Source organism: Magallana gigas, chromosome 7, assembly GCF_963853765.1.
Source record: "Magallana gigas chromosome 7, xbMagGiga1.1, whole genome shotgun sequence".
Classification (NCBI taxonomy): Eukaryota; Metazoa; Mollusca; class Bivalvia; order Ostreida; family Ostreidae; genus Magallana; species Magallana gigas.
In genome coordinates this window covers 40194168-40221207 of record NC_088859.1, presented here as the reverse complement: position 1 = coordinate 40221207, position 27040 = coordinate 40194168, and the positions used below count along the sequence as shown (strand labels likewise).

At 33.1% G+C, this 27040-nt stretch overlaps 1 protein-coding gene across 3 annotated transcripts in view; it reads right to left on the bottom strand.

Moving 5' to 3' along the window:
• The window catches only part of LOC105340984 (uncharacterized), a 56076-nt gene extending 38547 nt beyond the window's left edge, over window positions 1-17529 (bottom strand). For 2 of the 3 annotated variants that reach the window (XM_066066272.1, XM_066066273.1), the window contains exons 1-7: window positions 16434-17523; window positions 15157-15465; window positions 13991-14329; window positions 13189-13596; window positions 9092-9403; window positions 8945-8995; window positions 8434-8591 (exon numbers count right to left, since the gene is read on the bottom strand). In XM_066066272.1, the coding sequence (XP_065922344.1) occupies window positions 8434-8591; window positions 8945-8995; window positions 9092-9403; window positions 13189-13596; window positions 13991-14329; window positions 15157-15465; window positions 16434-17469 (2613 nt within the window). In that variant the 5' untranslated portion in view covers window positions 17470-17523. Of the gene's footprint in view, window positions 1-8433; window positions 8592-8944; window positions 8996-9091; window positions 9404-13188; window positions 13597-13990; window positions 14330-15156; window positions 15466-16433 lie in introns of all 3 variants that reach the window. The other variant, XM_066066274.1, reaches the window with a different exon arrangement.
• Between the last annotated feature and the right edge of the window lie 9511 nt (window positions 17530-27040).

The following is a 27040-nucleotide window of genomic DNA, read 5'->3' as shown; positions in this document are numbered from 1 at the left end:
ACCATTTACTTTAAACAGTAGAAAAATGAAAAATGCTAATTCAAAATTTTATTTCATTGTTCGTTTAAGTATCATTTCTAAAACAAAGCTTTGTTGTTCAAAGTAGACTTTTATTGCATATAGGAGCTTGTTACAGATATGTGCATTTATCTCAGTGACAATTAGCCAAAAAATTTGAGAACGATTGAGTTGGGCTTTAACAGGTGATTTTATACGATTAACTTCCTTTCTAGAATAATCCCCTTTCTGAAACAAGGATGGATTAGGTTAGATGTATAAAATTTTTAGTAGCTAGTGGCCAAATTTAACATCTACCATTTTTTTGTGCGGTGTCAATAGAGTCGAGTGAAAGAAAGGGGGCCAAGATACGATGGAAAGGATGTGGAGATATGGTTATTATTTAATTTCTTAGCTTGTTGCGTGTGCGTGTTCCGAAGACTGGACTATTGTCACATTTGTAGAAAATCTCCAAGCCACACTGGAACAAATAGCCAAAATTTTCCATTGTTATAAATTTGTATGGTCTAACTTGCACCCTAGATTCAATTGGACGACATTAGGGCTATTGGGGACTCCAGAAAAAGAGTTAATATAGAAGCAACACTGTTTGTTACAGCCATGCGTGGGAACTTCATTAAACAAACTCAGTTCTACGGTAAGGATCCAAAATTATTTTAACGACGGCGTTCACTTTTAAAAAAGGGAAACGATTCATTGCTAGATAACTTTGAAACGGTTATTACATTATTACTCAAGGTTGGGGGAAGATAAAGTAATGAGCGAGTTCTGGTCGCCGATGACCCTCTAAGTTGAGGTACTGCCACCGTCACTGATAATTTTTGGTGGCCAATTTCGACGAAGCCCAACACAAATGGAAGAGTCGACACATATTCTACGCTCATGCCATGTCATATTTGCCAGTTGATCCTAATTCAAATCAATATGCATATTATGGATATGCACATGTTACATAATGTAAAATTCTTCTTCATTTATTGATAACTTGTCAATCAATTTTACTTATATCGTGTAAATGGCCTTAGTAAAATTCACAATATCTTGAATAACGTTTATGCACTTGATTTGACCCTGTGTATGATTAACGTCAAAATTATTTATTGAGTAGTCATATTTGCCTATTGATTACGTCAGATTTACGTCTTACTTCCTAATTGATTACGTCATATTCGCCTATTGCTTGTCTGCTTTTCTTGAAGGGCGGCCCTGCGGTAGCCCGTAAGTTTCATTGCGGCCAGAAGCGCCAAAAAAAAAACCCCCAAAAAACTAGTAGACTAGTTGTTCTCGAACAATCAGAAGTCTTTCCACCTTTATACTTTAAAAAGTTGCTAGAAATTCTCATACCAATAATATATGTTGTACTATAAAATGGGAAAACCACAAACCCATGAGTGATTTAAAAAAAAAAAAATTATTTGAAGCAATTTCTTTAAGAATTCCATGTTGTTTATCGTAAACATCTCTGAATTTTTTTGCACTTACTCTGTACAAAACCGATCCAAGTGAATATTCTTTACACTAGCATATAAACAGAAAACCTAGCAATAGAAGAGCGTGTTCTAGAGGCTAGCTATCTTTGTACAATATGAATGAGTTGACTGTAAAAATAAGTTCCACTTGAGTAACCACATGACTTGGATGTGATACCTGGCTGACCCAATTGAATACCTTAAAGCGCAATCCAGCAAGCTACTGTGGTTTCATCAATATTCGTCGAATACCAATTTTCGTGGATTTCGTTGTTTAGTTGATCCACGAAATTAAATGTCCATTGAAGTGCAATTTTTATTAACATTTTGTATTGATGAAACCACAGTATTGAAATCCTTATTATAATTCTGTATATCAAAAGATACGATAATTCATAAATTAACAGATTTCCAAATGACCTTGACCTTTATGTCGTTTTGTTCGCCCAAGGTAGACACTTCCATCCGAAGTGGTCCGAAGTCTCTACGATAAATAATAAAAAGTTGGTTGGAAGTGGTTTTACCGAAGTTGCAATACTTTCAGGGGCAATAACTGCTAGAAGGGGGCCTCAGATCCATTCGGTATGAATAGATTAAAGAACCTTCTAAGTGTACGGAAGACATTGGTAAAAGTTACAAGTTTCTATCTCTTATGGTTTCAGAGAAGTAACGATGATAAGCATTTAGTATAATAGGGGCAACAACTCTGTAATTATTCAAAGGTGTGAGCCAAAGGGGCTATATTTCAAAAATGTCCTTGGATGTCCTATTAAATCCATGAAAAAGTTTTTCCACCCTAAACAAAACAGATCTAAAAACTCATTAATTAACAGATAACCAAATGACCTTGACCTTTGACCTTTTTGTCATTATGTTCGGCCAAGGTAGAAACTTCCATCACAAGTGGTCCGAAGTCTCTATGATATGTTATAAAATGTAGGAAGTGATTTTATAGAAATTTAAATACTTTTAGGGACAATAACTACTAAAGGGGGGCCTCAGATCCTTTCAGTATGATACGTTAAAGAACCCAGTAATTGTACTTAAGACATTGGTAAAAATTCAAAGTCTCTATCTCTTATGGTTTCAAAGAAGTAGCGATAACAAGCATTTCCTTCTCAAATGGCAATAATTGTAAGTTCTGGGAATTTTTTTGACACAGGGTCAATTGGAACCAAAACTTTTAATGAGCAATTACATAAAGTTTAAACTGTTTGGATAACCCTAATAACAAAAAAGTGACCGAGGTAAATTGAAAAAAAGAAGAAGAACTAGTAGACTAATTGTTCTCGAACAATTAGAAGTCTTTCCACTTCATTGTGTTTTATGTTTGAAATAAGATTGCTTCAATAGAATAAAGTATTTTTTAATCTGCATTACTTCATAAAAAGTGTCAAAAGGTTAAGTATGCAATTTTTATTGCTTGAGCTTGACCTTTGACCTTCATGTCATTTTGATCTGACAAGGTAGACGCTTCAATACCAAGTGGTCCGATGTATCTATGAGTTATTTGTGTTTTTATTGAATGTTCGAATCTTTCAGGGCAATAACTGCTAGAAAGGGACTTTGGACCCTTTCGGTATGAAAAGATTGAAGGAGTGTCTAAGTGTACTGAATTCATAAGTAAAAGTTTCAAGTCTCTATCTCTAACGGTTAATGAGGAGTAACAATAAAAAGCATTGAGTACAATAGGGGCAATAACTCTATAATTGTTTCATGGTAAGGGTCAAAGGGTTAGATATTGAAATATCTAAAAGATGTCCTACTAGATCCATGAAAAAGTTTTTCTCTTCCACTTAAACAAAAAAGATCTAAAAACTCATTAAGAGATTTCCAAATGATCTTGACCTTTGACCTTTATGTCATTTTGTTTGGTCAATGTAGATGCTTCCATCTAAAGTGGTCCGAAGTCTCTATGATAATTAATAAAAAGTTGGAAGTTATTTTATGAAAATTTCAATACTTTCAGGGCAATAACTACTAGAAAGGGGCTCAGGTTCTTTCGGTATTTTTGATTGAAGAACCCTCTAAGTATACTGAAGACATTGGCAAAAGTTCCAAGTCTCTATCTCTTTTGGTTTCAGAGGAGTAGCGATAACAAACTTTTCGTCAATAGGGGCAATAACTCTGTTATTATTTAAAAGAAGGAGCTTAGGGGCTATATTTCAAAATGTCTTAAGATGTCCTATTACATCCATGAAAAAGTTTTTTTCTACCACCCTAAACAAAAGAGTAAAAACTCACTAATTAACGGATTTCTAAATGCCCTTGACCTTTGACCTTTATGTTATTTTGTTCGGCCAAGGTAGACGCTTCCAAAGTCCGAAGTCACTATGACCAATAATAAAAAAAAATTGGAAGTGATCTAGTAGAAATTTAAATATTTTCAGGGGCAATAACTTCTAGGGGCTCAGATCCTTTCGATATGAATAGATTGAAGAGCCCTCTAAGTGCACTGAAGACATTGGTAAAAGTTCCAAGTTTCTATCTCTTATGGTTTTAGAGGAGTAGCAAGCTTTTCGTACACAGGGGCAATAACTTTGTAAGTTCTGGGAGTTATCAAGCAAACGTTCATTGGGTACCATAACTTTTAATGGCCACTAGCATAAAAGAAAATTGTTTCAATATCTCTTGAAATTAAAAAAAAAAGCTGTCCCTGGAAAAAAGAGAAGAAAAAAGAGAATAATAATAATAATAATAATAATAATATTAATAACAAGAGGCCCAGGGGCCACATCGCTCACCTGAGCAATAATTGCTTTAATTCTGATCAAATTAGCATTACATTATCAAAATATCTTGACAACTAAGTACAGTAGATCTTGCTTTAAAAAATTGAAAATCTGCCAATTTTTATCCACCTCTTTTTTGGTAAATACCAAGCTCCTTTTTTGTTGTACCTGTAAGAAGAGTTTTCTCTATTCCTATATACCCCCCCCCCCTCCCCCATTTCGTGGCCCCACTTTTCTCTAGGGAATCATGGTTTCATCAAACATAAATCTGCATAACCTGTACTTTCACACTAAGTACGTAACCTGTACTTTCACACTAAGTACTGAGTTTTGGACCGAAAACTTTCCCAGAAGATTTTCTCTATGTATTCCTATGTAATAATTCAAACCGCCACCACGGCCCCGTCCTACCATTAGGGACTGTAATTTTGTCAACTTGAATTTACACTACCCGAGGATGCCTCCACACAAGTTTAAGCTTTTCTGGCCAAAAAGTATTTAAAAAAGAAGTTTTTTAACGATTTTCTCTATATATTCCTTTGTAAAAATTCATCCCCCATTGTGGCCTCACCCTACCCCTGGACTATTATTTAAACAAACTTGAATCTATACGATTTGGGGATACTTCCACTCAAATTTGGGCTTTCCTGTCCTACATGTAATAGTTTTGAGAAGAAGATTTTTAAAGATTTTCTCTATATATAAAAATGTATCCCCCATTGTGGCCCCACCCTACCCCCAGGGACCATGATTTGAACAAACTTGAATCTACGTTATCTGAGGATAGAAACACGCCAATTTGAGCTTTCTTGGCCAAATAGTTTTTAAAAGAATTTTTTTTAAAGATTTTCTCTATATATTCCTGTATAAAAATTCATCCCCCAATTGTGGCCCCACCCTATCCCCGGGGACCATGATTTGAACAAACTTGAATCTACACTCTGACCTAATAGTTTTTGAGAAGATTATTGAAGATTTTCTTTATATATTCCTAGATAAAACCTGATCCCCCAAGTGTGGCCCCACCCTCCCCCCGGGGATCATGATTTGAACAAACTTAAATCTACACTACCTGAGGATGCTTCCATTTTAATTTGTGCTTTTTTGGCCTAATAGTTTTTGAAAAGATTTTAAAAGATTTTCTCTATATACCTATGTAAAACCTGATCCCCCTATTGTGGCCCCACCCTACCCACAGGGACCATGATTTGAACAAACTTGATTCTACACTACCTGAAGATGCTTCGATTTTAATTTGAGCTTTCCTGGCCTTATAGTTTTTGAGAAGAAGATTTTTAATGATTTTCTCTACAGTGTATATATTCCTATGTAAAAATCCATTTCCCTATTGTGGCCCCACCATACCACCAGGGACTATGATTTGAACAAACTTGAATCTACACTATCTGAGGATGCTTCCACTTCAATTTGAGCTTTTCTGGCCTAATAGTGTTTGAGAAGAAGATTTTTAAAGATTTTCTCTATATATTCCTATGTAAAACTTTCCCCCTCTTGTGGCCCCAACCTACCCCCGGGGACCATGATTTGAACAAACTTGAATCTACACTACCTGAGGATGCTTCAATTTTAATTTGACTTTCCTGGCCTAATAGTTTTTTAGAGGTAGATTTTTAAAGATTTTCTATATATATTACTATGTAAAAATCCAATCCCCCCATTGTTGCCCCCCCATACCACCAGGGACTATGATTTGAACAAACTTGAATCTACACTATCTGAGGATGCTTCCACTTTAATTTGAGCTTTTCTGGCGTAATAGTTTTTGTGAAGAAGATTTTTAAAGATTTTCTCCATATATTCCTATGTAAAACTTGATCCCCCAATTGTGTCCCACCTTACCCCCGGGGTCCATGATTTGAACAAACTTGAATTTACACTATCTGAGGATGCTCCCATTTTAATTTGAGCTTTTCTGGCCTGATAGTTTTTGAGAGGAAGATTTTTAAAGATTTTCTCTATATATTCCTATGTTAAACTTGATCCCCCTCCTGTGGCCCCTCCCTACCCCCGGGGACCATGATTTGAACAAAATTGAATTTAAACTACCTGAGGATGCCTCCACACAAGTTTAAGCTTTTCAGGCCGAATAGTTTTTGAGAAGAAGATTTTTTAAAAATACCAACAAATTTTCAATAATTCTCTATTATCTCCCCTTTAAAGAGGGCGTGGCCCTTCATTTGAACATATTGGAATCCCCTTCATCTAGTGGTGCTTTGTGCTAAATTTGGTTGAAATCTGCCCAGTGGTTCAAGAAAAGAAGATGAAAATGTAAAAAGTTTACAACAACGACGACGACAACGACGACAACGTCAGACAATGGACAAATTATGATCAGAAAAGCTCACTTGAGCCTTTGGCTCAGGCGAGCTAATAAAAAAACATAAGAAATACAAAAGGTCTTTTACCTGAAAGGTGGAAAGACCTAAAAACCAATTACCGATAAATATTTATCAGGTATCTGGGATGAATGGTTTTAAGTTAGAAATTGGAAAAAAGGATTTGTATGCAAAAAGGACTATTTAGACTGTAACGCTTGCTGTAAGTAATTACATTTTATCAATTTAAAAAAAGAAGAAGACTTTTTACGTTTTCAGATCCCCAGCAAGGCACAATAACTTTTATAGATTCAGAGGATAACATTAGCTTTATCGCATCATAGATTTTAACTTGTATAATGAATTTAAAACTTTGATATTCAATTACATTACAGTATATATTGATATTTTATTTTTCATCTGATATGTTCTACTCTACATATTTCAAATTTTTCGAATTTCCATTTAGAATATAGCATATTGCTCATGCAGTTCTTTAATTAACTATCAAAGTTGGCTAAGGCATCATTTTCGCAATATAGCAGTCTATTTCTGTGTGAAATTTGGCCGAAAAATTCAACAGGACAGGCCTATCCCTATAAAAACTGAGATATGTTGATAGGCTGTGATCAAAGAAATAAATTGAGATAGGATTTCTTAAAGGCACCCCTGCCCTGAGGTCGAAATATGCAAAAACCCTACAAATTTTTTTGAATTATTTGTATTTTAGTGGTTTTTATATATTAAATCTCTTATGATTTGCGATGGTATATGATTTTTTATTCAACGAATTGTGTGTTTTCTGTCCCCAAGCCTTAGTGAGGGGATGGAAAACACACAAAGAGTTGGATAAAAATCATGTACCATCGCAAATTATGAGAGATTCCTTTTATCACGTTTTACCACGTTTTTTGTTTGTTAAACCCCGATCTTTTCTACAAAAATTGTAATTGTGAGCAACAAAACACATTTACTACAATACGTCAACACCGTTACGCACGGAAAAAACTTCCTCAAAGATTAACAAACGTTCCTTTTCGAGCATGTGCTAGATGACCCCTTTAATGCGCGTTTGTTCTTCAAAGGATCTACTGTTAATAACAAAAGAATTCACCTATAAGGCCGTAATTAGTTTTGAATTTAAAAAAAGCATATCGGTTTCCGTTACACTTGATTTTATGCCATATACAATAAACTCTTCGGTTCTAGCTTTCATAATGTATAGTGATTGAAAAAAAGGTTCAAAGACGTATTCAGCAGTATCATAATGAGTTATGCTTTTTTTTACTTTATTATCTTTAAAATTTTCTTCCGTTTACTTTCTATAATACGATACATGTATTTTATGTGCGTGTTTTCACAAACAGGGGCATAACAGCAAATATTGAAAGTCTCGCTTGATGCGACTTCAAAGGTCGTTTGATGCATCAGTTTTGTTTTATTTTATAAAAACAATAACACAATTTCTTTTAAATATAAGGAATGTGTAATTGTACTTTTAATTCCCATTTAGAATCATAATTACAGTTATTAAATCCTCACATATGCCGTGTCCAAAATGACATTAAATCGGGCATTTATTTTCCTAATATCTCATTCAGTTTTGAGCATTCAAAATTTATGAAACAGATCGATCCGTATAAAAAAAAATCATTTGCTATATACCAAACTCTTCAGTTCCCTTTTCAGGTGAAACTAAATAAGTTTTTCGGAGAACGATTTCAACGGTTGTTCAGTCAACATCCGGTATCGTGCACCGTAAATGAGCTTAATAGTTTCTAAGTAAAATTAGAGTCTGGAATATTAAAACCATGAATGATTAACAAAACCACAACAAAGAAATTTAACAAATCAATTTCTATCTAAGAAAATATTTACCTTGTGTTCAGGCAAAACAGCAGACAAATCGTCATTTAAACGATGATTGTATGAAATTGTCGCTTTAAATGGAGGTCTGAAGATACGAAGCCGTCGATTTTTCTTTCCCATTGCAAGCTTTGCACGCAAAAGACATAACAACACCAAATCCGTTTTATCTTTAAAATAGTTGTATTACAATTAGTATCAATAAAATGTAAAGAGATTTTAATTAAACGTATTTTTCTAACCCGGTTTTGACAAAAATTAATTAAAATATCATAAATGTAAATTTAAGATTGGTAAGTAACAGTTACAGACTGTTATTGTAAGTTAATCAATATCGAGTAACCTATATGTAATTATTTATTTATAATTACCCTAGATACACTAAATGTCAAAAATTGGTTTCTGTTGCATATATGCTGAAAATAATTTAGTTCTGAACTTGTTTGATATGTTGGAATACTTAAAAGTCAGATTGATTTGAGAGTTTTATAATTAACAAGCTTATATAATGGAGAAGAATTACCTTTGTCTGATGAATCCTTGCATACACATTCTTTGTCGTAAAACACTTTCTCTATTTGTTAAAAAATACAAACAAATATTGAATAATGGTAAATTACACTATGGAGATAAAATACAACTGCAAAAAAAATATTGTACAAATATTTACCACTAAATACTTCAAAAGCCGATTTCCCATCTCTTTTCCTTGACACAGAAACATGTTGATTTTGTGTTATAAATGCCGAAATAGTCATTGGGTGTTTGTTTAAAAGGCTAAATAGAAAGCCATTTCTATCCTTTGAGAAGCGTGTTGCGTCAACTAAAGATGAGAGCATCACCACCAACACAGAGTCTACGTCCTTAACGGTGGAGGCCATATCCAGAGGAAGAAGACCGTTTGATAGCACTCTATCTAGGTGGAATCCAGCCCCGATAATTGCACGCATGACATGTAGGCAAGATATTTCCGAATCAGCCACTTGAAACAAAACAAATAATGCAATATGATGTTTTTTACTCACTTCTAGCAAATCAGCAACAGTAACTACTACTGTTTTGCTTATGCACATATTATTTGTCAGAGGCCTTCGCTATCTTTTTTTTTAAACAATTCTTGTTTTTAAGCTGCAAACACTACATACTTAATCACTTAAAACATTTCAAAATACAATTTAAATTATGTGTGTGCAGAAGCTTTGCCAATTTGAAAGTAAATATGGTTGCTGTGTAAAAGTATAATATATATTTCCACAATTAGCGCCAATACAAATGCTTAAAATTTGCCTATTTAACAGGAATCGCCATTCTCTGCTTGATTCTAAATATTTGCGAGTTGTCATATATTTCACTTTTACTATTTGATAAAACAACATTTGTTCTCTCTAATAACGCTTTTATAGGTTCTTACATCCCATGAACGGACTGTATAATACATGTTATCGAACTGTTGGGATGTTTGTTTTTTTAATTTCGTGCTTTTTTAAATTTTTTATCGCTCGAGAATATAAGTAAACTTTTTTTTTTACTTTTTTCAGTGTGATTATCAAATTTTGCCAAAAATTATTGTTAGGCTGCATTAGTGAGTTGAAATATATATTTATTTAACAAAAAATAATGCTTCCGGTTAGAGGCGGTGAATTTTGAGTTCTCATAACCTCGCCGGTTTTTTTCCTAGCATGTGAAATATTAGAATCGTTCAAAAGGCAAACTTTAGATATCTCAAACTATGTTGAAACTAATACTGTGACAGATAAGACACGCTTTGAAAAAATAAAGTGCAACTTTGTGCAAATTAAAAAAATACTGAGGCATTTCGAATCCTTGTGAAAAAATTTAGTGAAGTGACAATTGATATCAGTATTAATCGAAACGTTGGAATTCTTTGCAGTCTTATATTAATGATTTGCATACATCTACAAGCTGCTTAAACCACCATGCATTCACGATAGGTTAAAGGTTTAATGCAAAAATGCTTAATATGGAAAAGGTGATAGTTGATCTTCCAAATGTACTTAACAAGTAAAAAATGATATTCGTAATATCAAAAATCACCAGCTAAAATACCGTCTGCATATTTCAAAACATACATTTACCTGCACGGGAGAGTGAAAAATTATGTGTTTCACAGTTGTATAAAAGTCTTAGTCTTAGAAGAGAACGAATAAACAAACGCATTACATTAAACCTCCTCTACTCCTAGGCCTCGACACATTCATAGATTAATTGGGATCAAGAGTAACCAAACAATTTTGTAGCTCGCTGCTGCAATTATAATTTTCTACGTTTCTGTAAATATCGTCAGGTTAACTTCTTATTTAAAAACAACCTAGAGGCCAATGGGCCACATCGCTCACCTGAAGAACAGTTCCTTGTAAATTTTATTTCATTGAATACTCTATTTCTATTTTAAACTTTCAACCTTTTTCTGTAGCCTCAGTATTGTTAAAGATATTGGCTTTAACAATATAAAATTTTCACTATTTTAGAATGTAAGCGTAGTAATCTCACAAATGGTAGCAATGTAGTTCTTGGGAAGAAGATTGTTAAAACATTTTCCCAGTATACTTCTATGTAAACTTTGAATCATTTCTGGGGCCCCAGTGTTTGTCCGGGGCCACGGCTTTTGCAATTTAGAATGTTCACTATTTGAGGATCCTTGCATAGTAATCTCACAAACTGTAACATTGCAGTTCTCAAGAAAAAGATTTTTAACATTGTTTCCTATATATTTCTTTGTTAAACTTTGAACCCCTCTCGGTTTTCCAGTATTAAACCGGGGGTAACGATTTTAATAATTCAGAATCAACAATAGCCAAGGATGTATTCATAGAAATATCCCAAACTGTTGCATTGTAGTTCTTGAGAAGAAGATTTTTATTCTCTCGCGCAACTTGTTGCGAAGGGGATATAGCATCGCTGTTCTGCGTATGTGTGTATGTAGGTGTGTCTTCTTCAGCTTGGAAGCAATTTAAAATTTAATGAAAACGCTTGCACGGATATTTATTAAACTTCGTACACTTATTTGACATGGTAAAAGGACACACCCTGATAATATTCAAGTCAATTAGTTGAATACTTTTTAATATATCGTTAAAATAACTTCAAACAGAAATTTTATGTACGACTTGACAATAACTACTTCCACTTCACTACTGTGAAACTAAAGTGAAAGTAAGCAGTTCAAATCAACAACTTGATATTTTTGGGACTTAGATCTATTACATGTAAACTGTCTGAAGTAATGAAGGGTTAGAACAATTTGGTCTCTTTAATTACATTTACATAACTGTACATTCCTAAATAATGCATCCCCCACACAATGATTCATGTCGCGAGGGGATACTCCGCTTAGCGGTGCCCTTGTTTAAACATTTTTCTCTATATGTTAAACTTTGAACCCTGTCTGGGGCCATAGTTTTGGTCCGGGGGAACCAATTTTGGCTATTTAGAATCTTGACTATATATACAAGCTTTTGTATAAATATTGGCATTTTTGGTGTAGTGTTTATTGAAAAGATTTTTAAACATTTTTCCTATGTATTTCTATGTTAAACTATGACCCAAGCTGGGGCCTAAGTTTTAGTCCGGGGTTCCCGATTTTTACAATTTAGATCTTCACTATATATATATACTAAAATATTGGCATTTCTAGTGCAGTGGTAATTGAGAAGAAGATTTTATACATTTTCCCTACGCATTTCAATGTTAAACTTTGAACCCCGCCTGGGGCCCGAGTTTTGGTCTGGGGGTCATGATTTTCACAATTTACAATGTTCACTATACATATATATATACAAGCTTTAGTGTAAACATTGGTATTTTTGGTGTAGTGGTTCTTGAGAAGATTTTTAAACATTTCTCTTATGCATTTCTTTGTTAAGCTTTGAATTCCGCCAGGGGCTCCAGTGTTTGTCGGGGGGGGGGGGGGGGGTCACACTATTTTACAGTTTAGAATCTTCACTACTGTGGTTTCATTAATATTCAAGGGCATCGTGGATAAAGTGAAAATCACAGTTTCAGGGATACGTATATTCGTGGCCAATGACCCTTTCACTACAAAATATTAATAAAAATTGCACTTCAATGAACATTTAATTCCGTGGATCAACTAAACAACGAAGTCCACGAAAACCGGTATTCAACGAATAATGATGAAACCACAGTATGTATATAAGTTTTTGTGTAAATATTTGCATTTTTTGGTGCAGTGGCTATTGATAAGATTTTTAAAATATTTTTTCCTATGCATTTCTATGTTAAACTTTGAACCCCGCCTTGGTGGGGCCTCAGTAATAGTCCGGGGGGGTCAAGATTTTTACAATTTAGAATCTCTTCTTTAAATACATGTACAAGCTTGAATGTAAATATTGGCATTTCTTGTGCAGTGGTTCTTGAGAAGGAGATTTTTAAAGACCCACACACCCTATACTGACTGTATCGCAATTATCTCCCTTTTAAAAAGTGTTTGGCCCTTAATTTAACAATTTAAAATGTCCTTTCCATCAAGATGCTTTGTACCAAATTTGGTTAAAATTGGACCAGTGCTTTTTTAGCAGAAGTCAAAAATGTGAAAAGTTTACAGACGGACAGACAAACAGACAGACGGACGGACAACGGGTGGTTAGAAAAACTCACTTGAACCTTTGGTTCAGGTGAGCTAAAAATAAGCAATAATATCTAATTCGTTATTTGTTAAAATTATTAATGGCTTAAGAAAAGTTGTGACAATGTTTAAGTTTAGCATTTGGCATATTTGATACCTACAAAAAGACGATCGCAACTTTTTTTTGGTTTTCTTAAACACAGCAAAACAACATTCAAGTGTTGTCAAATTGTTTGCTCCGATATGATTTACATCTGCTCCTCGCTCTATCAGATCTATTGCCGTTTCGAACATTTCTTTGTTTATTGCTGTAAAAAGTGGCGTATTTCCATCTTTGCCAACAAAGTTAACATTGGCTCCTCGACTGAACAACAATGTCAACAATTCGCATATTTCAGGGTGATGGGCTGTTTTATGCGTCGTCCCCATGAAAAGACGACAAAAATATGACTCCTCATACCGTAAAAGAAGTACCCTTTCAATTAAGGACCGTCCATTCTTATCATGGACATTTACAGATGCTCCGTTTGCCAGCAGTTTTTCGAAGATCTGTTTCTTGACGGTAGTATCTGAATAATTATAAGGAAAAAATGTTGGGTACATACATGTAATATGCCGAGTAATTACGATAAATATGTAATAATTGTTTGAAAATAAGTAAGCAGTTAAGTGCTAAAAATTATTATATGTTATAAAAAAAATTTACGGAAAAAAACTTTCAAATTGATGGTTACACACATTCATATTTTTTAATAAAAAAGAAATACTTATAGGATGAAAATAGAAAATGGAATTGCATAGCCGCTAGCTGAGTACTTGTTCAATACACTACGATACTTTTTTTACTGGTAAAAAATGAAACTGCTAAATCGAATTTAGTATTGAGCTTGTCCATCTTCCATATGACTAAATGCAATTTTAAAAGGAACCATTAAAAAATTAAGGATAAAAAATATTTATTACCTAGCAGGCATGAAAAGATAGGGGCGTCGCCGTTCCTCTCAGGTCTGTTGACATCGTAGTTTGCTTTCAGGACAACATTGAGTAATTTGGTGAGGCTATTCTCAATGATGTAAGCTAAAATAGATTTTTTCGAAGACGGATGCAAGACGTATATGTCAGCTCCATTTGAAATGAGACTTTTAAAGATGAACTTGTCAGGACTTGGCGAAGAAAACAAGTGGCATAAGAGTGGCGTAAGTCCCTCTTTGTTTATTGCGTTAAAGTTTGCGCCTGCGTTTTTAATACCTCGAATGAAATTTCGACAGTGTGTTTCTTTGGCAAATGGTGGCGATGTATTTTCTGTCAAATATATTAATAAATCATATTACAGTGTATCATGTATCTGTTAGATTTCATTTTTACTTTACTCATCACTTTTTCAAATGAAACAAGTGAAAAGCTGTCAATGTGAAAGCAAACTGGGTCATTTGTTTGAACTGTATCCATAATCCATGTCAACCCTGAATTGATCAACACTACCAACCGTATCCAGCAAAATTGAGAACCCTATATGCAGTATATTGCCAAAAATTACAAACTTCAAAAGCTGGTATTTTTTTCATAAATTATCAGAAATCAAAATCCTAGCAATATGCACACCTCTGATATATGTACAAGTGATCTGCAAAAGAACAACTACCTATCTTGAAAACTGTAGGAGGAGTTATCCGTACAATGAGGGTACCCTATATGCAATATTTTGTCAAAAAATTACTAAGTTCAAAAGCTGGTATTTTCTTCAAAAATTATTAGAAATCAAAATCCTAGCAATATGCACCTCTCTGATATATGTACAATTGATCTGCAAAAGAACAACTGCTTATCTTGAAAACTGTAGGAGGAGTTATCCGTGCAATGAGGGTACCCTTTTGGCAGCCGCCCGCCCGCCCGCCATTTTCACCATTTATTAACCGGATTTTTCCGTTGGAAAACCCGGTTAAAAACATGAGTTTAGAAACTCAAAAGGAAAACGTTTTATTAAACCAAATAACTTCACATGACAAACTTCAATGTTATCGTGTTATTAACGATATCATTCAATTTTAATACAGTTAAGAGGTTATAAAGAAATGTGCCTGATAATAAAAGTAGTAGCAACACATATTTAATTTCATAAAACTACAAACCTTTACAAATTAAATGCAGAACTGTGTTTCCATTTTCGCCAATATGTCCGACGCATGCTCCATTTGCAATGAAATAGTTTGCGATACGAAAAAATCGACGTTTCAGAGCCAACATCAGTTCAGAGTCTTCATTCGGTGGAGTTGGGTGAAATTTTGCTCCTTGTGTTAAGAGCGTTTGAATTTTTTTCTCAATGGATTTTTCATCTGAACGGTCATTTTCCAATATAGCCATTCTTAATAAGGATTTCCCCAAATCGTTCTCTATTGATTTCAGTTCTAATCCATGTTCAAGCAAAACTAAAATCTGTTCTAAAAAAGTTTTTTAGATGTTAGCAATTCTTGCAGTGTCAATATCCAATTTGTTTTAATTATTATTGATTATTATCAATAACACTAATCATCAGACATTGTAACCATTTCATAAGGTCTCGCTTAATAAATGAAATAAAGATGAAAAGAATGTACAAGAATTCGCTTGTCCTTAACCGCTGACTTAAAAGCAGTTTTAGATCTTAGTCCAACCAGTATCACTATAAGGATGAAATACTTAAAAGGACCTAGACACGATTTTGAGATCCAAACTTTTTAATTTTTTCTTTTTGTTTAAATTGTTTACTTCTGCATTATGAACAACTGACAAATTTTGAATGTTCTAAGTTAAGATACACGCAAGATACAGAGGTATTAAGAATTTATTGTTATGTAAACAAAGTTCGAGTTTTATATTCATTTACAAATAATGTAAAGTTAAGAAGTTACCATTTCATTGACAAAATGTCATGTCGTTAACATTTGATCTAATTCCTTGCCTCAAAACTATGGTTCAATGTATCTGCATGCTTTACCATTTAAATAAAGGCACTCTGTGGATGATGTTTAAGCCAGATTAGACCAAAGGAGAGAACATTTGTTCCGAACAAGTGATTATGGGAAGGAATACGAATACTGGTAAAAACAGGTTGCTATCACAGGTGCTTCAAACTAGGACCATCCCCTCCATCATCACAACAGCAAGAATAGACTCTTGGGTATTTACTCCTTTTTGGGGTTCATCATTCTTAAATAACATACTTCTGATCATAAGTATATATTTTATAATTTACAATTTTAAAAACCCAAACTCGTCTATATACTGTATAAAATGAATGACTGTTGCACTTGTGGGCGCCCTATTAATTTGTAATTATATGGTACATAGTAATGATTACATTTTCTAATTAATTTTTCTAATTTGTCAAAGATAATGATAACAATCTGTCATGCTAATATATATTTACCCAGATTTCGGCAACATTTTACGAGAGATTCCCCCCTATGCTTCTCCTTTGGATCAGCTCCCGACTGGATGATAGCCTCTATTGTTTCTTTTCCTCCATTGTTTTCAAGTACAAGTCCAAGCACAGAAGACCCGGTCGGAAGATGAATATCATTTGGATTGGCTCCCTTTCGCAAAAGGTCTGGAACAAGCGCTGGACATTTCCAAGCCATTAAACAAATATAGGAGATGTTTCTATATTTTCTGTTGTGTAGCTTAATTTGTCCTTCAAATTTCGCTCCAGCCTGCAACAAAATGGATACATTTTCATCAAACCTGTGCTTAATCGCCAAATGGATCGGAAGTTGACCATTTCTCCACGGCTCGTCCTTGTCAGCTCCGTGATCAAGTAGAAGTTGTATCGTGTTGGCATTTTGCGGTTGTTGACAGGCAATATGGATCACCTTATAAGTACTAAATACCCCAACGTTCGGATCAGCCCCATATTCACATAGAATTTTAACAGACTCAAAATTTCTTTCATTTACAGCAACAATTAACTCTGTAGATCCATTTGAAAGTACTTGATTAATGTCTATTTTCGCTGTTAACGTAAGATATTCTAGTATTTCTTCACGGTTTTGTTCTGCGCATAGGGTGAAATATATAACACTGTGTCCATCCAAAGTTTCTGCAAGGAGAAAAGAATTGTCTTTTATATTTTCCACAAGAAATTTCACAACATCAAGCTTTCCGTATTCACAAGCAACGTGTAAAGCGTTCTTCCCGGTGGGAGTCGTAACGTACAAGTTGGCTCCTTCTTTAGCTATAATTCTGAGGAATTCTACTGGTTTCGCACATGACAGGAGTACTAAGCAGTTTTCCTCTCTATCACAATCAACTATAAAATCTAATTCAAACGCCTGTGGTAGTTGTGAACAAAGTTCTTTCAATTGTTTGATATCTTGGTAAAGCACAGAAGAGTAAAGTTGTTGTTTTAAATTCCCTGTATTTTCACTGCTCGGTGTCTCTTCCATATCCTTTGATTCGTCTGCCATATTGTAAAATGGTGTTTGTTTCTACGAATTCAAAACGAAAGTAAAAGGTGTTTTCTACTTTTAGTATGGTAAGCGTAAAGGGTTTCAGATACATGTATGTACACAAATTTCATTTTCTTAATAAAGAACGAAAAATATTATAAGGATTCATGTGTCATTGCTTCATTGTAAAATGCAATTTTTATACCTCAGTTAAATAGTTTTAGACTTAACAGTTGGATTAAACAGTAAATTTTTCACAAAAGTAAATGAAAAATCCAATTAATGAATACATCTAAAATTGACATCATGTTTGCTTTGTAAAAATTCATTTGCCCTCGTCGAAATTTGACTTTTCATAAACTTAAAACCCGCAGTATGCTGGTTAATAAAAATGAGTCTATTTTTTTCTGCATGATATATGATTTTTATATCTAAAAATTTCATTTTACTGGATTCACCTAAAAAAAAAAAGAATTTTATTCTTTAAATAACCTCAAACTTGTACAACTTTGTTAGAATATGTTCATTTTGTCCTCTATTGAATTATCTCTCTTTGATTGCATATGTCAATACCTATTGCAATTTCAAAAGTTTTTCCGACTTTACTTACTGCAGGAATGTTTGAGAGGCTTAAATACTGGTGATGACAGGTGCAACAGGTTGGCGAAATACCTGAAATCGGGTATTACCATGCAGTTAAATCACATTAAGTTGTTGTTGTCGTGCATCGGTGAATAGGAGTTATGAGGGGTATAAAAACCATAACAATTATAAAATGTCTTAAATGACAGTACATTTAGATTAAAGTTAATCATCAAAAGTAATGCAAAGGTTTAGTCAAGAAAAAATTCTAAGTTAACGCGATGCCAACAGAATTAAGACGTTCGTGGTGTAAGTTTGTGTGAAATCATTAATAAAATCAATATTCTTGTGTAAATATAAAATTAATATATATTTGTTTCTTTAAGCAAATGTCTTGTTAACATAACTTTAACAAGTTACCACAAGTGTCTGATTTATGAAAGATGAGTAATCTTACGTCAAACAAATACAATTTGTTGATAACTCCAATCATACGGAAGCAATAATTCCAATTGTACGGAAGCACATTTCTATATTTAAAAAAAAACCCAGCATACCCGACAAAAAAAAAAACACCAAAAGTTTGCCCCTATCTGCCGTAGAACTGCGTTAGTCAAATCGGATATGTTGCATTTAAAATGTCTTTCGCATAATAATGAGTTGTTTATAAATTAAAAAGAAGAAGAAATACTTGTCCCCAAACCACTATAATTGTTTGTAAGCCTCCACAAGGTTATATAAAGGGGTCATTGATTATAAACACTTTTAGCAGCAGATACATCGATGATGTCAGCATAACCAATTGTGGAAAAAAATTAATCTTTGTTTCAAAGTACTTCTTTGATAAAAACAAAAAATAAACTGGTGTGTTTATCAGAGAAACAAAAATATATGACTGAACGTTGTTAACTACCTGGACTAATAGTGGACTGAATTTAAGGTGCAAAGCACATCTGTGTTTGATGTGCATGTAACTAAGAAAGACAAACCTATATACCTGTATGCAAGATTATTCGGAAGTTTTGGCAATTCTTGCGATATGAGTTTTATATTTATAATAAATAAAACTACTTTAGTCCTTTTCTTTCAAATTTATTCCAAAGAAAAATCGCGTATGTACATGTATTAAGAAGTTAGTGCAATCTGGATCCTCGATTGAAAAGCTACATGTACATATAACAATATAAATCTAACAGCAGCATTATACAAAACATACAATATTAATAATATTTCAAATACTGACACCCCTTGTCGGAAAAAAGTTACCAAACAATCTCCCGTAAAATTAATGGCCTACTATTGCCCGGTCTTCAGTCTGTAAGTTTAACAATTCTATGAAGAAATAAACAATACCTATAAAACTATTTTAAGTTTTATTTCATTAAATGGTTCTTCTGCGTTTGATTTTAAAATGATTAAACCTTAACACAATGTTGATTTAAAAACGAGTATGTATTAGTAAGATAGATATACACAACGTTTAGCATAGAAAATAAACATGAAAACACATTTGTTAGATACTTTTAAACTATACTTTACATTTTACCCTAAAAACCACAGGTAAAATAGATATAGAAGATGCTTAGTATACATAAGTTTAAAGGTTACATACACAAGTCATGTACATTGTTAACAGTTACACTATAACAGGAACTGAAGAAATGCAATATATAATTGTGACAGAACGGTCATTTTTTCGCTATATTGGCTTCCTTTGCATGATTTGTCAGAAAGTGGATTTCACGTCTTAACAGGTAATAGCAATATTTCAGACGTCGGTCCTAAGATTGGTGTTTTGGTCATCTTGTTGTCCACATCCCGCGAAAACTCTCCTTTGTTTGGTGACCAGTCTGCTGATTTCCCAAGGATATCACTTAAACCATTAATATGAATATCCGGGGACTTTAGTGGGATCCCGTAGCGTGATTAGATTAAGGCGATGTTTGATTGATTGCACGTCACTGTATTTGCATTGTGTCTTGTCTCTATTGGCATGCTTTACTCGAGCTAAATAGGTCTCACCCGAATAGGCAATAAACTGTGATTTAGGAATCTCTTCTGACAGATTTTGAGAATGGCTTTCATCGAGTCATCTCTTGTATATTTTTTATTTTTTAAGATTGCGTGATATATCAGTAAACACTGCATTCATCTGTAAATCTATACGAATTATGTTTGCCGTTCGTTAACTTTACCATGTAACGAGTTAAAATATTGAAGTTTGAAAATATACTGTTATATGATGGAGGACATTAGTGTACATATAAATAATAAATATAAGGTCGAGACCCTCTAGCACATGAAACGAAAATGCGTTTGAAAGAAAAGTGGAAGTCACCTTGGGGGACTTTTACATCTTATGCGAGGCTCTCAGAATGTTGTTATTTATATGCATTTAGGTATTTGACAATACAATGGACATGAAGGACAAGACAATCACACATCAAGAAACTGCAATCGTCAGAAAATCTATTCACGACTGACATAAAGTTAGACTAGTCCATCAAAATGCGACAACATTGTCTGGTATCTCTGATTTCGGAGACAAAATCATTGAACCCGGATACTTGTTTTAGCCCTGGCAATAATGGAACAATTCCGATTTCAATACAGAGCCTGACGCCTGATCTCTTATCACAGAAAAGTATTTATCCGTCGTAATGGTTTACCCAAGACCTGAGCACCCTATTGGTACGGCGTGTGACTTATCTTCAAAATCAAAGAAAATAAGAAAAGGTATTTTAAAAGAATTGCCCCATTCATATGCCTATTCTCTTTGAGAGTAACACAGCAAAATTTTCGTTCAGAACGTGTCTTTTGATAAAGTTAGACGTTAGGTAATGGGTAATTACGATAACTGGAAACGAACTGATGATAAATATATCATAACATCAAATATTTAACAATCACACTTTAATAAAGATGTTTGATATGAAAAAAGTAGCTTTAATCGACATAATTAGTTTTCTTTTTTCACTATTGATCAACTCAAGCTTATGGTTAGTTATAAACTGTGTTTCGTTGAGTCATAATTAAGGTCTTCCGTTTTCAACGGAAGACCTTATAGTGATTGTAATGTTTTTTCTTTCTTTCTTTTTCTTTTTTTCCCCCCTTTTTTGTCGGCAGAATTTCTCAGAGATGGCTTGATAGATTTTCCTGAAATTTTCAGGGATGATAGAGAATGATAATATCTCGAGGCGTTTTTTTTTCATTTTTTCAGAATTCATTTCCGGTCGACCGTTTCCTGTCCCGCGGCAAAAAACCTTGTTCCCTCAAGATCTCAGAATTTGCAAGCACTTGGACATCCAAACTTTGTGGGAAGATAGACCTATATATGTAGATGTGTTTAAACTATTTCGTTTTGTTCGGCGTAACTTCCAGTCGTCACCGGAAGCACTTCAAAAATAATTATTTTTACGCATTAAATTCGTTTTACATATTATAAATATATAAGTATGAATCTATACATAGGTTATCTATGCGATTCTATATCAACAAAAAAATTCTACTTCAGGTGAGATATCTCAATTATCTCAGGTAGCTTTTTTAAAACACATTTTGTACCCACGAGATCTCAGAAACTAAAAGTGATCAAAGCACAAAACTTTCACGGATGATAGACATTTGATTGAAGATGTTTATCCGTTTAACTGTTTTCATTCGATAGTTTCAGTTACTTTGATAAATACTAATGTGAGATAGGCAAGTAAACAAGAAATAATAAATTGAATTTTCACTGAGCACTTCCGTTTGTCCGTTTCCTGTCCCGAGACTAAAAACCTTATTTCGACGAGATCTCTAAAACGGTGACAACAAGAACAACCAAACTTTGTAGGATGATAGACTTATGTTTGTACATGTGTAAACGCTATTTTTTTTTTATCCGGCGTAACTTCCGGTCGACACAGAAAGTACACCCAATTTTGATTTTTTTAAAAATATGTTAGTTATTTAGCATGGGATAACATTTAAGCTATAAAAATACAACAGTCATCTATAGATTGTAAAAAAAAACATAAAAAAGTTCTACTTCCGGAGAGACATCTCAAATATCTCAGGTAGCCTTCATTTTTAAAAACAAAGTACCCGCAGGATCTCAGAAACTGTGAGAGATCAAGACACAAAACTTGTTTGGATAATGGACATCTGATTGAACATGTGTTTAAGGGGTTTCATTTAGTCGTACGTCACTTCCGGTTCTCACTACGAAGCGTTCAAGCAACATCAATTTTTAAACTTTAGATTTTTTTAACATTTTACTCAATGTGATGAACAGTAACGTATCGTTGGTAAATGTACTTAAATATGTACTTTCAACTTCTTTAATCACTTCCATTCGTTCGTTTCCGGTCCCGAAACAAAACCATTTCTCAACAAGATATTAAGGGTGTTATTTACTCAGGGTTTGAGTTCTCAAATTCCGATTGTTAAAAAGTTCAATGTAATGAGTAAAATTTGTTCTAAACACAAAAAGTATTTATGAAATGAATTATTATTGACAAAACATTCAATAGTTTTACTTTATTATGGAATTATGCTCAAGCAAAAATTGACTTTTAGCCAAACAGAGGAAATTCGGACTAAATTTTGCAGATTTTGTTTTCTGCTAAAAGTTTTTTTAAAGTAGTCTAATATTAAAAGTTAGGATTTTATATATAAGTCTACGTAATTTTGCATATTTTCCGTTGGTTTTACCTCACTTATTCATTAAAATAATCTTATGGCACGAATAATCATAATATTGAAAAATGCTTAAAAACGATAAAAGACATCATATCTCAAAATTTTGATCATTGACCTCATATAAATTTTATTCCAACAGAATAAGGTCAATATAAGTAGTTCAATATCATAAATGTTTTTGTATTATCATCATTCAATTTTTTGTAAAATTGAAACAAAAATGGATAGGGATTTGAAAACTAATAGAGGAAATTCGGACTGAATTATTTTTAAAAATTGATGCTGAAATCTTAATGTTGTGTACTTATTTAGTGCCACTACCAATCGTAAACTGTATCTTATTTTTTAAAGTGTTTAATTATTTGTAATATTTTCATAATTAAGAAAATCTCAAACGTAGTGTAAAATTTTATGGGATTTTTCTTGATTTTTCAATAAATATTCAATAGCCATTAACTCAAAAAGTAGGTCATTGACCTACTTTTCTGAAAGTGAAAAATAACAATACAAGGAAAGGTCTATAACACACAATAGATGGTTTATCGTTATCATCAGTGGATTTTTTTTTCATTCTGAGTAAACGTCATCCTTAACAACAAACTAACAAAAACTTGAACATCCAAACTTTGAGGAAAGACAAAACAATGTATGAAGATATGTTTACTATGTTCTGTATGATCCGGCGTAACTTCCGGTCGTCACAAAAGTACTCAAAAATTGACATTTTGTCTTTTTGTTTTGTTTATTTTTTGGGAATTCCTGTACAGTCTATATTATATCCATTTTCTGTTTACAAGATAAATGGATGTTTTGCTATAGCAACAAGAGTCTATACTCTGTCCCAAGATATTTTGGATTCAGATTTTGCACGATTACTCGATATTCATACATATCACTGAGTTAAAAAGATATTCACTCAATAATATGAAAAATTTCCAAGACATCTGCTATATTCATAATTTTTCAAAGTCAAACAGTTAACCTACACAGCCAAAAATTCGATCCTTACGGGAATTTAACATTGGAGAAAATAGACCAATCCACACTTTACAAAAGTTATGTCCCTTGGCCGCCATCTTTGGGGAAAAGCCCATATATTTCTCACAGTAGCCTTTGTAGTTTAGAGGGTTGTAACTTCGTCATTTGACATTAGAAATCCGTTTCCGCTGTGAATTTGGATTGTCCCAAGTTGGGGCAACCCACACATCGAAGGAATAAATTAAATTCCGAGAGATTTCTTCCCTAAGAGCCCAAATATTTGGTTGCATAAAGAAGGGAAAAGTTGTTTTTCCCTTTTGACCTTTGGGTTGACCCCGCAAAGGGGAACAACTTTTGCAAAGTGTGGATTGGACGTAAGGATAGAATTTTACGTAATTTTACGTTTGTGACGAATGTAACGTCGCGCACGTTGATCGCGTTCACGCTTACGTTCGGAAAGTTTCTGTACTTGGCGTTTAATTTAACACATCTGCTCCGAGAATAACCAAAAATATAGGCCTAATATAGTCTGCTTTTGACTTAAAAAAAACCTTAAAAACAAGAAGAAGAAGAAGAAAAAGATGCCTATGATTAAGGGTGGGAAGACAGTCAAGTGTATGGAGGTAAATCTTTTTTTGCAACTCGAGTTTTTCCGATTTTATTGCAAAAAGGACTTCATTGTTTCTATTTATTCTACAGTATACACGTTAATGATATCCACGTAGCGTAATTTGAAACCGTTTAACGGTAAAATCTTCCATCCAAATGTTTTATTTCTCCATTATTTCTTTGAGATTAATACAGTATTTTGAAAACACATAGGCCTACCTTGAAATCATCGTTGAAACTATTCCTTATCCTCAGAAGAACAACACAATTATCATATTTTAAACGTCCATAGCAATCCAAAAGCAAGACCATTTATCACCACCTGGACATAACACTGCACGATTTGAATTTCAAGTTACATCCTCAACGTTTTCTTTGCTGTCTGCTTTGTATGATGTCACGAAAATTTGACCATGACCTTTGTATAAATACCAACAGGTTCCATGTCATTTTAGACCCCAATTAATTAAATCCGTATACATATAGAATACAGTGAAGTCATTTTTGTAAATCTGATATATTATGAGCCATTCACAACTTTCAATAACATGGAAATATTTTGGATTTCTTAAAAAAGGTGTAGCGGGGTGTAAAATACAAGTTGTGAATGGACAAAGTTATATTTATATTACATGCATTGTTCTTGAAAATCACTTCAAATGTTATTTCAATATGAGCTATTCACAACTTATAATGATCAAAATTATGCTAGATTAAGTTGTGAATGGACAAACAATTTAAATGCACAGGCGCCTGAGGTTCATTTTTTTTTTTTTTTTTTTTTTTTTTTACATTTTTATAATAAAATAATTCCATGTACTTGTCCATGTTCTATAATTAATATAATTACATGTATTATGTACATGGAATTATTTTGTTTAATATAGTACCAGTACATGGAATTATTTTCTTGTAAAAAATATTTTAAAAAAATATTATCAGGTACCTGTGTATAAATGCTATATATACATCTTGATCTTGATATATATAAGATAATTACATTAATGTGCAAAAAGCATTCTTTAATCAGATCAGTTAATTTACATAAACAAACTGCAAGGGAAATAACAGCTTTAAAATTTTATTTCAATGAAGGGTTTGAAATTAAAAAATATATTAAAAATGAATAATCATTGAATAATATTCATCATAAATCAAAATTTTCACACATTAAAAAAATTGCAAATGCCACCATCTGTTTTCCATGAAAAATACTTTAAAATAGTAAAGGGAAAAGAAGAAAAACTGACATTCTTTGGTTTTTGAGTGTATATTCAGGTGTACTATCATATAGAGAGTCAGACTGAATATATTTTCAACAAACATAAGATACTTGTCCAGCAAAATTTAATTTGAATAGAATAAACTGGAATACTATAAACAGGTATACACCATGGAGCATTTTTCTCAAAATGAACAATGCAATTTGACATATTTTAAAATAAATTTAAAATAAAGATACGTTTCATCAATGACTAATTCTATATTTAATCGTACAATTGCTGGAGCTGGATACTACTGTATAAAAATGAAAGTACATGAAACAGGAATCATTCTTTAAATATTATGAGGTGATCAAACACGGTTGGGTGTGATAAAATCTATCATAAAGCCCTACAAAGCCCGACGGGCTTTACTGGATTCATAGCTCAACGGTAAATTCGGGTTGATTTGCCGTAGAGCTTCAGTTCCATTCATACAAGAAAATGTATTTTGCGTATTGCGCACGGTGTTGGACATATTTAACTACATGTAATTTAAGGATATATTTTGTAAATATTTTCATGGCAAATTTACTTTTTACATTTTACTTTTTGTTCACAATATTCATACAGTTTAACTGATGTACCTATTTCGTAAATGTCCGATATGCAATGCGTGGTCAAAGTCTAGTACAGTTTAACTTAAGATCTACGTTTATTCAATCCGAATTTACCGTTATAGCTACAGTTCTGCAGCTATGAAGACAACGAATGATATTGTGAATTCTTTTAAAAGCATAAAAATAAAGCGTTGAGGAGCATGTTGTTTGACATGGAACATGCAGATATTTTGCCTGGTATGGGTCATCGTTTGTTAGTTATGCTAGTACTTTGTCTATTCACCTGCAGTTAATGCAAACCATTAGAAGGCATTGCTGTTAATCTTTTGTCTAAGCCTGCCTGAAAAGTTCAACAATAAAAAAAAATACACTTCCTGTACCACATACTTAGAGGAACAATGCACACCACTGTTTATGACATGACATGCATTGAATCGACATAAGAACCTACGTTTTTAAAACGATCTAAATGCATAGCGTTTTGCAGATCAGCTCTTTGCGATGATTAAATCTATCTAACAAGCAATCCCGTGAGCTCTACTATCGAGTTCGGAAATGCGATTTGACAATTCCCAAGGTATGGATGAAACGCCATGCTTCCGATTCTAATTTCAGATACAAAATACGCATTGTACTTTTATTAAAGGCGTTTATATATGGATTGTACTTTTTCTGATGATGATTTTAAAAGTGTTTTGTTTCAGCATGTCGAGGTGAGGTGATGTTAAAACAAGTTATTAACTTACTCTAATAGTATGCATATACCTCTTCTAAAGGTTATTCCTGTAGTAACGTTGAAATTCTGAATTGTGTATATGCAAGACTTTCTTTTTCTGCACCTTATTCATTAGAGTCTTTAAAATTGAACATCTTCAATTTTTCTATTATGAGTTCTTGCAAACAGCTACATAAACT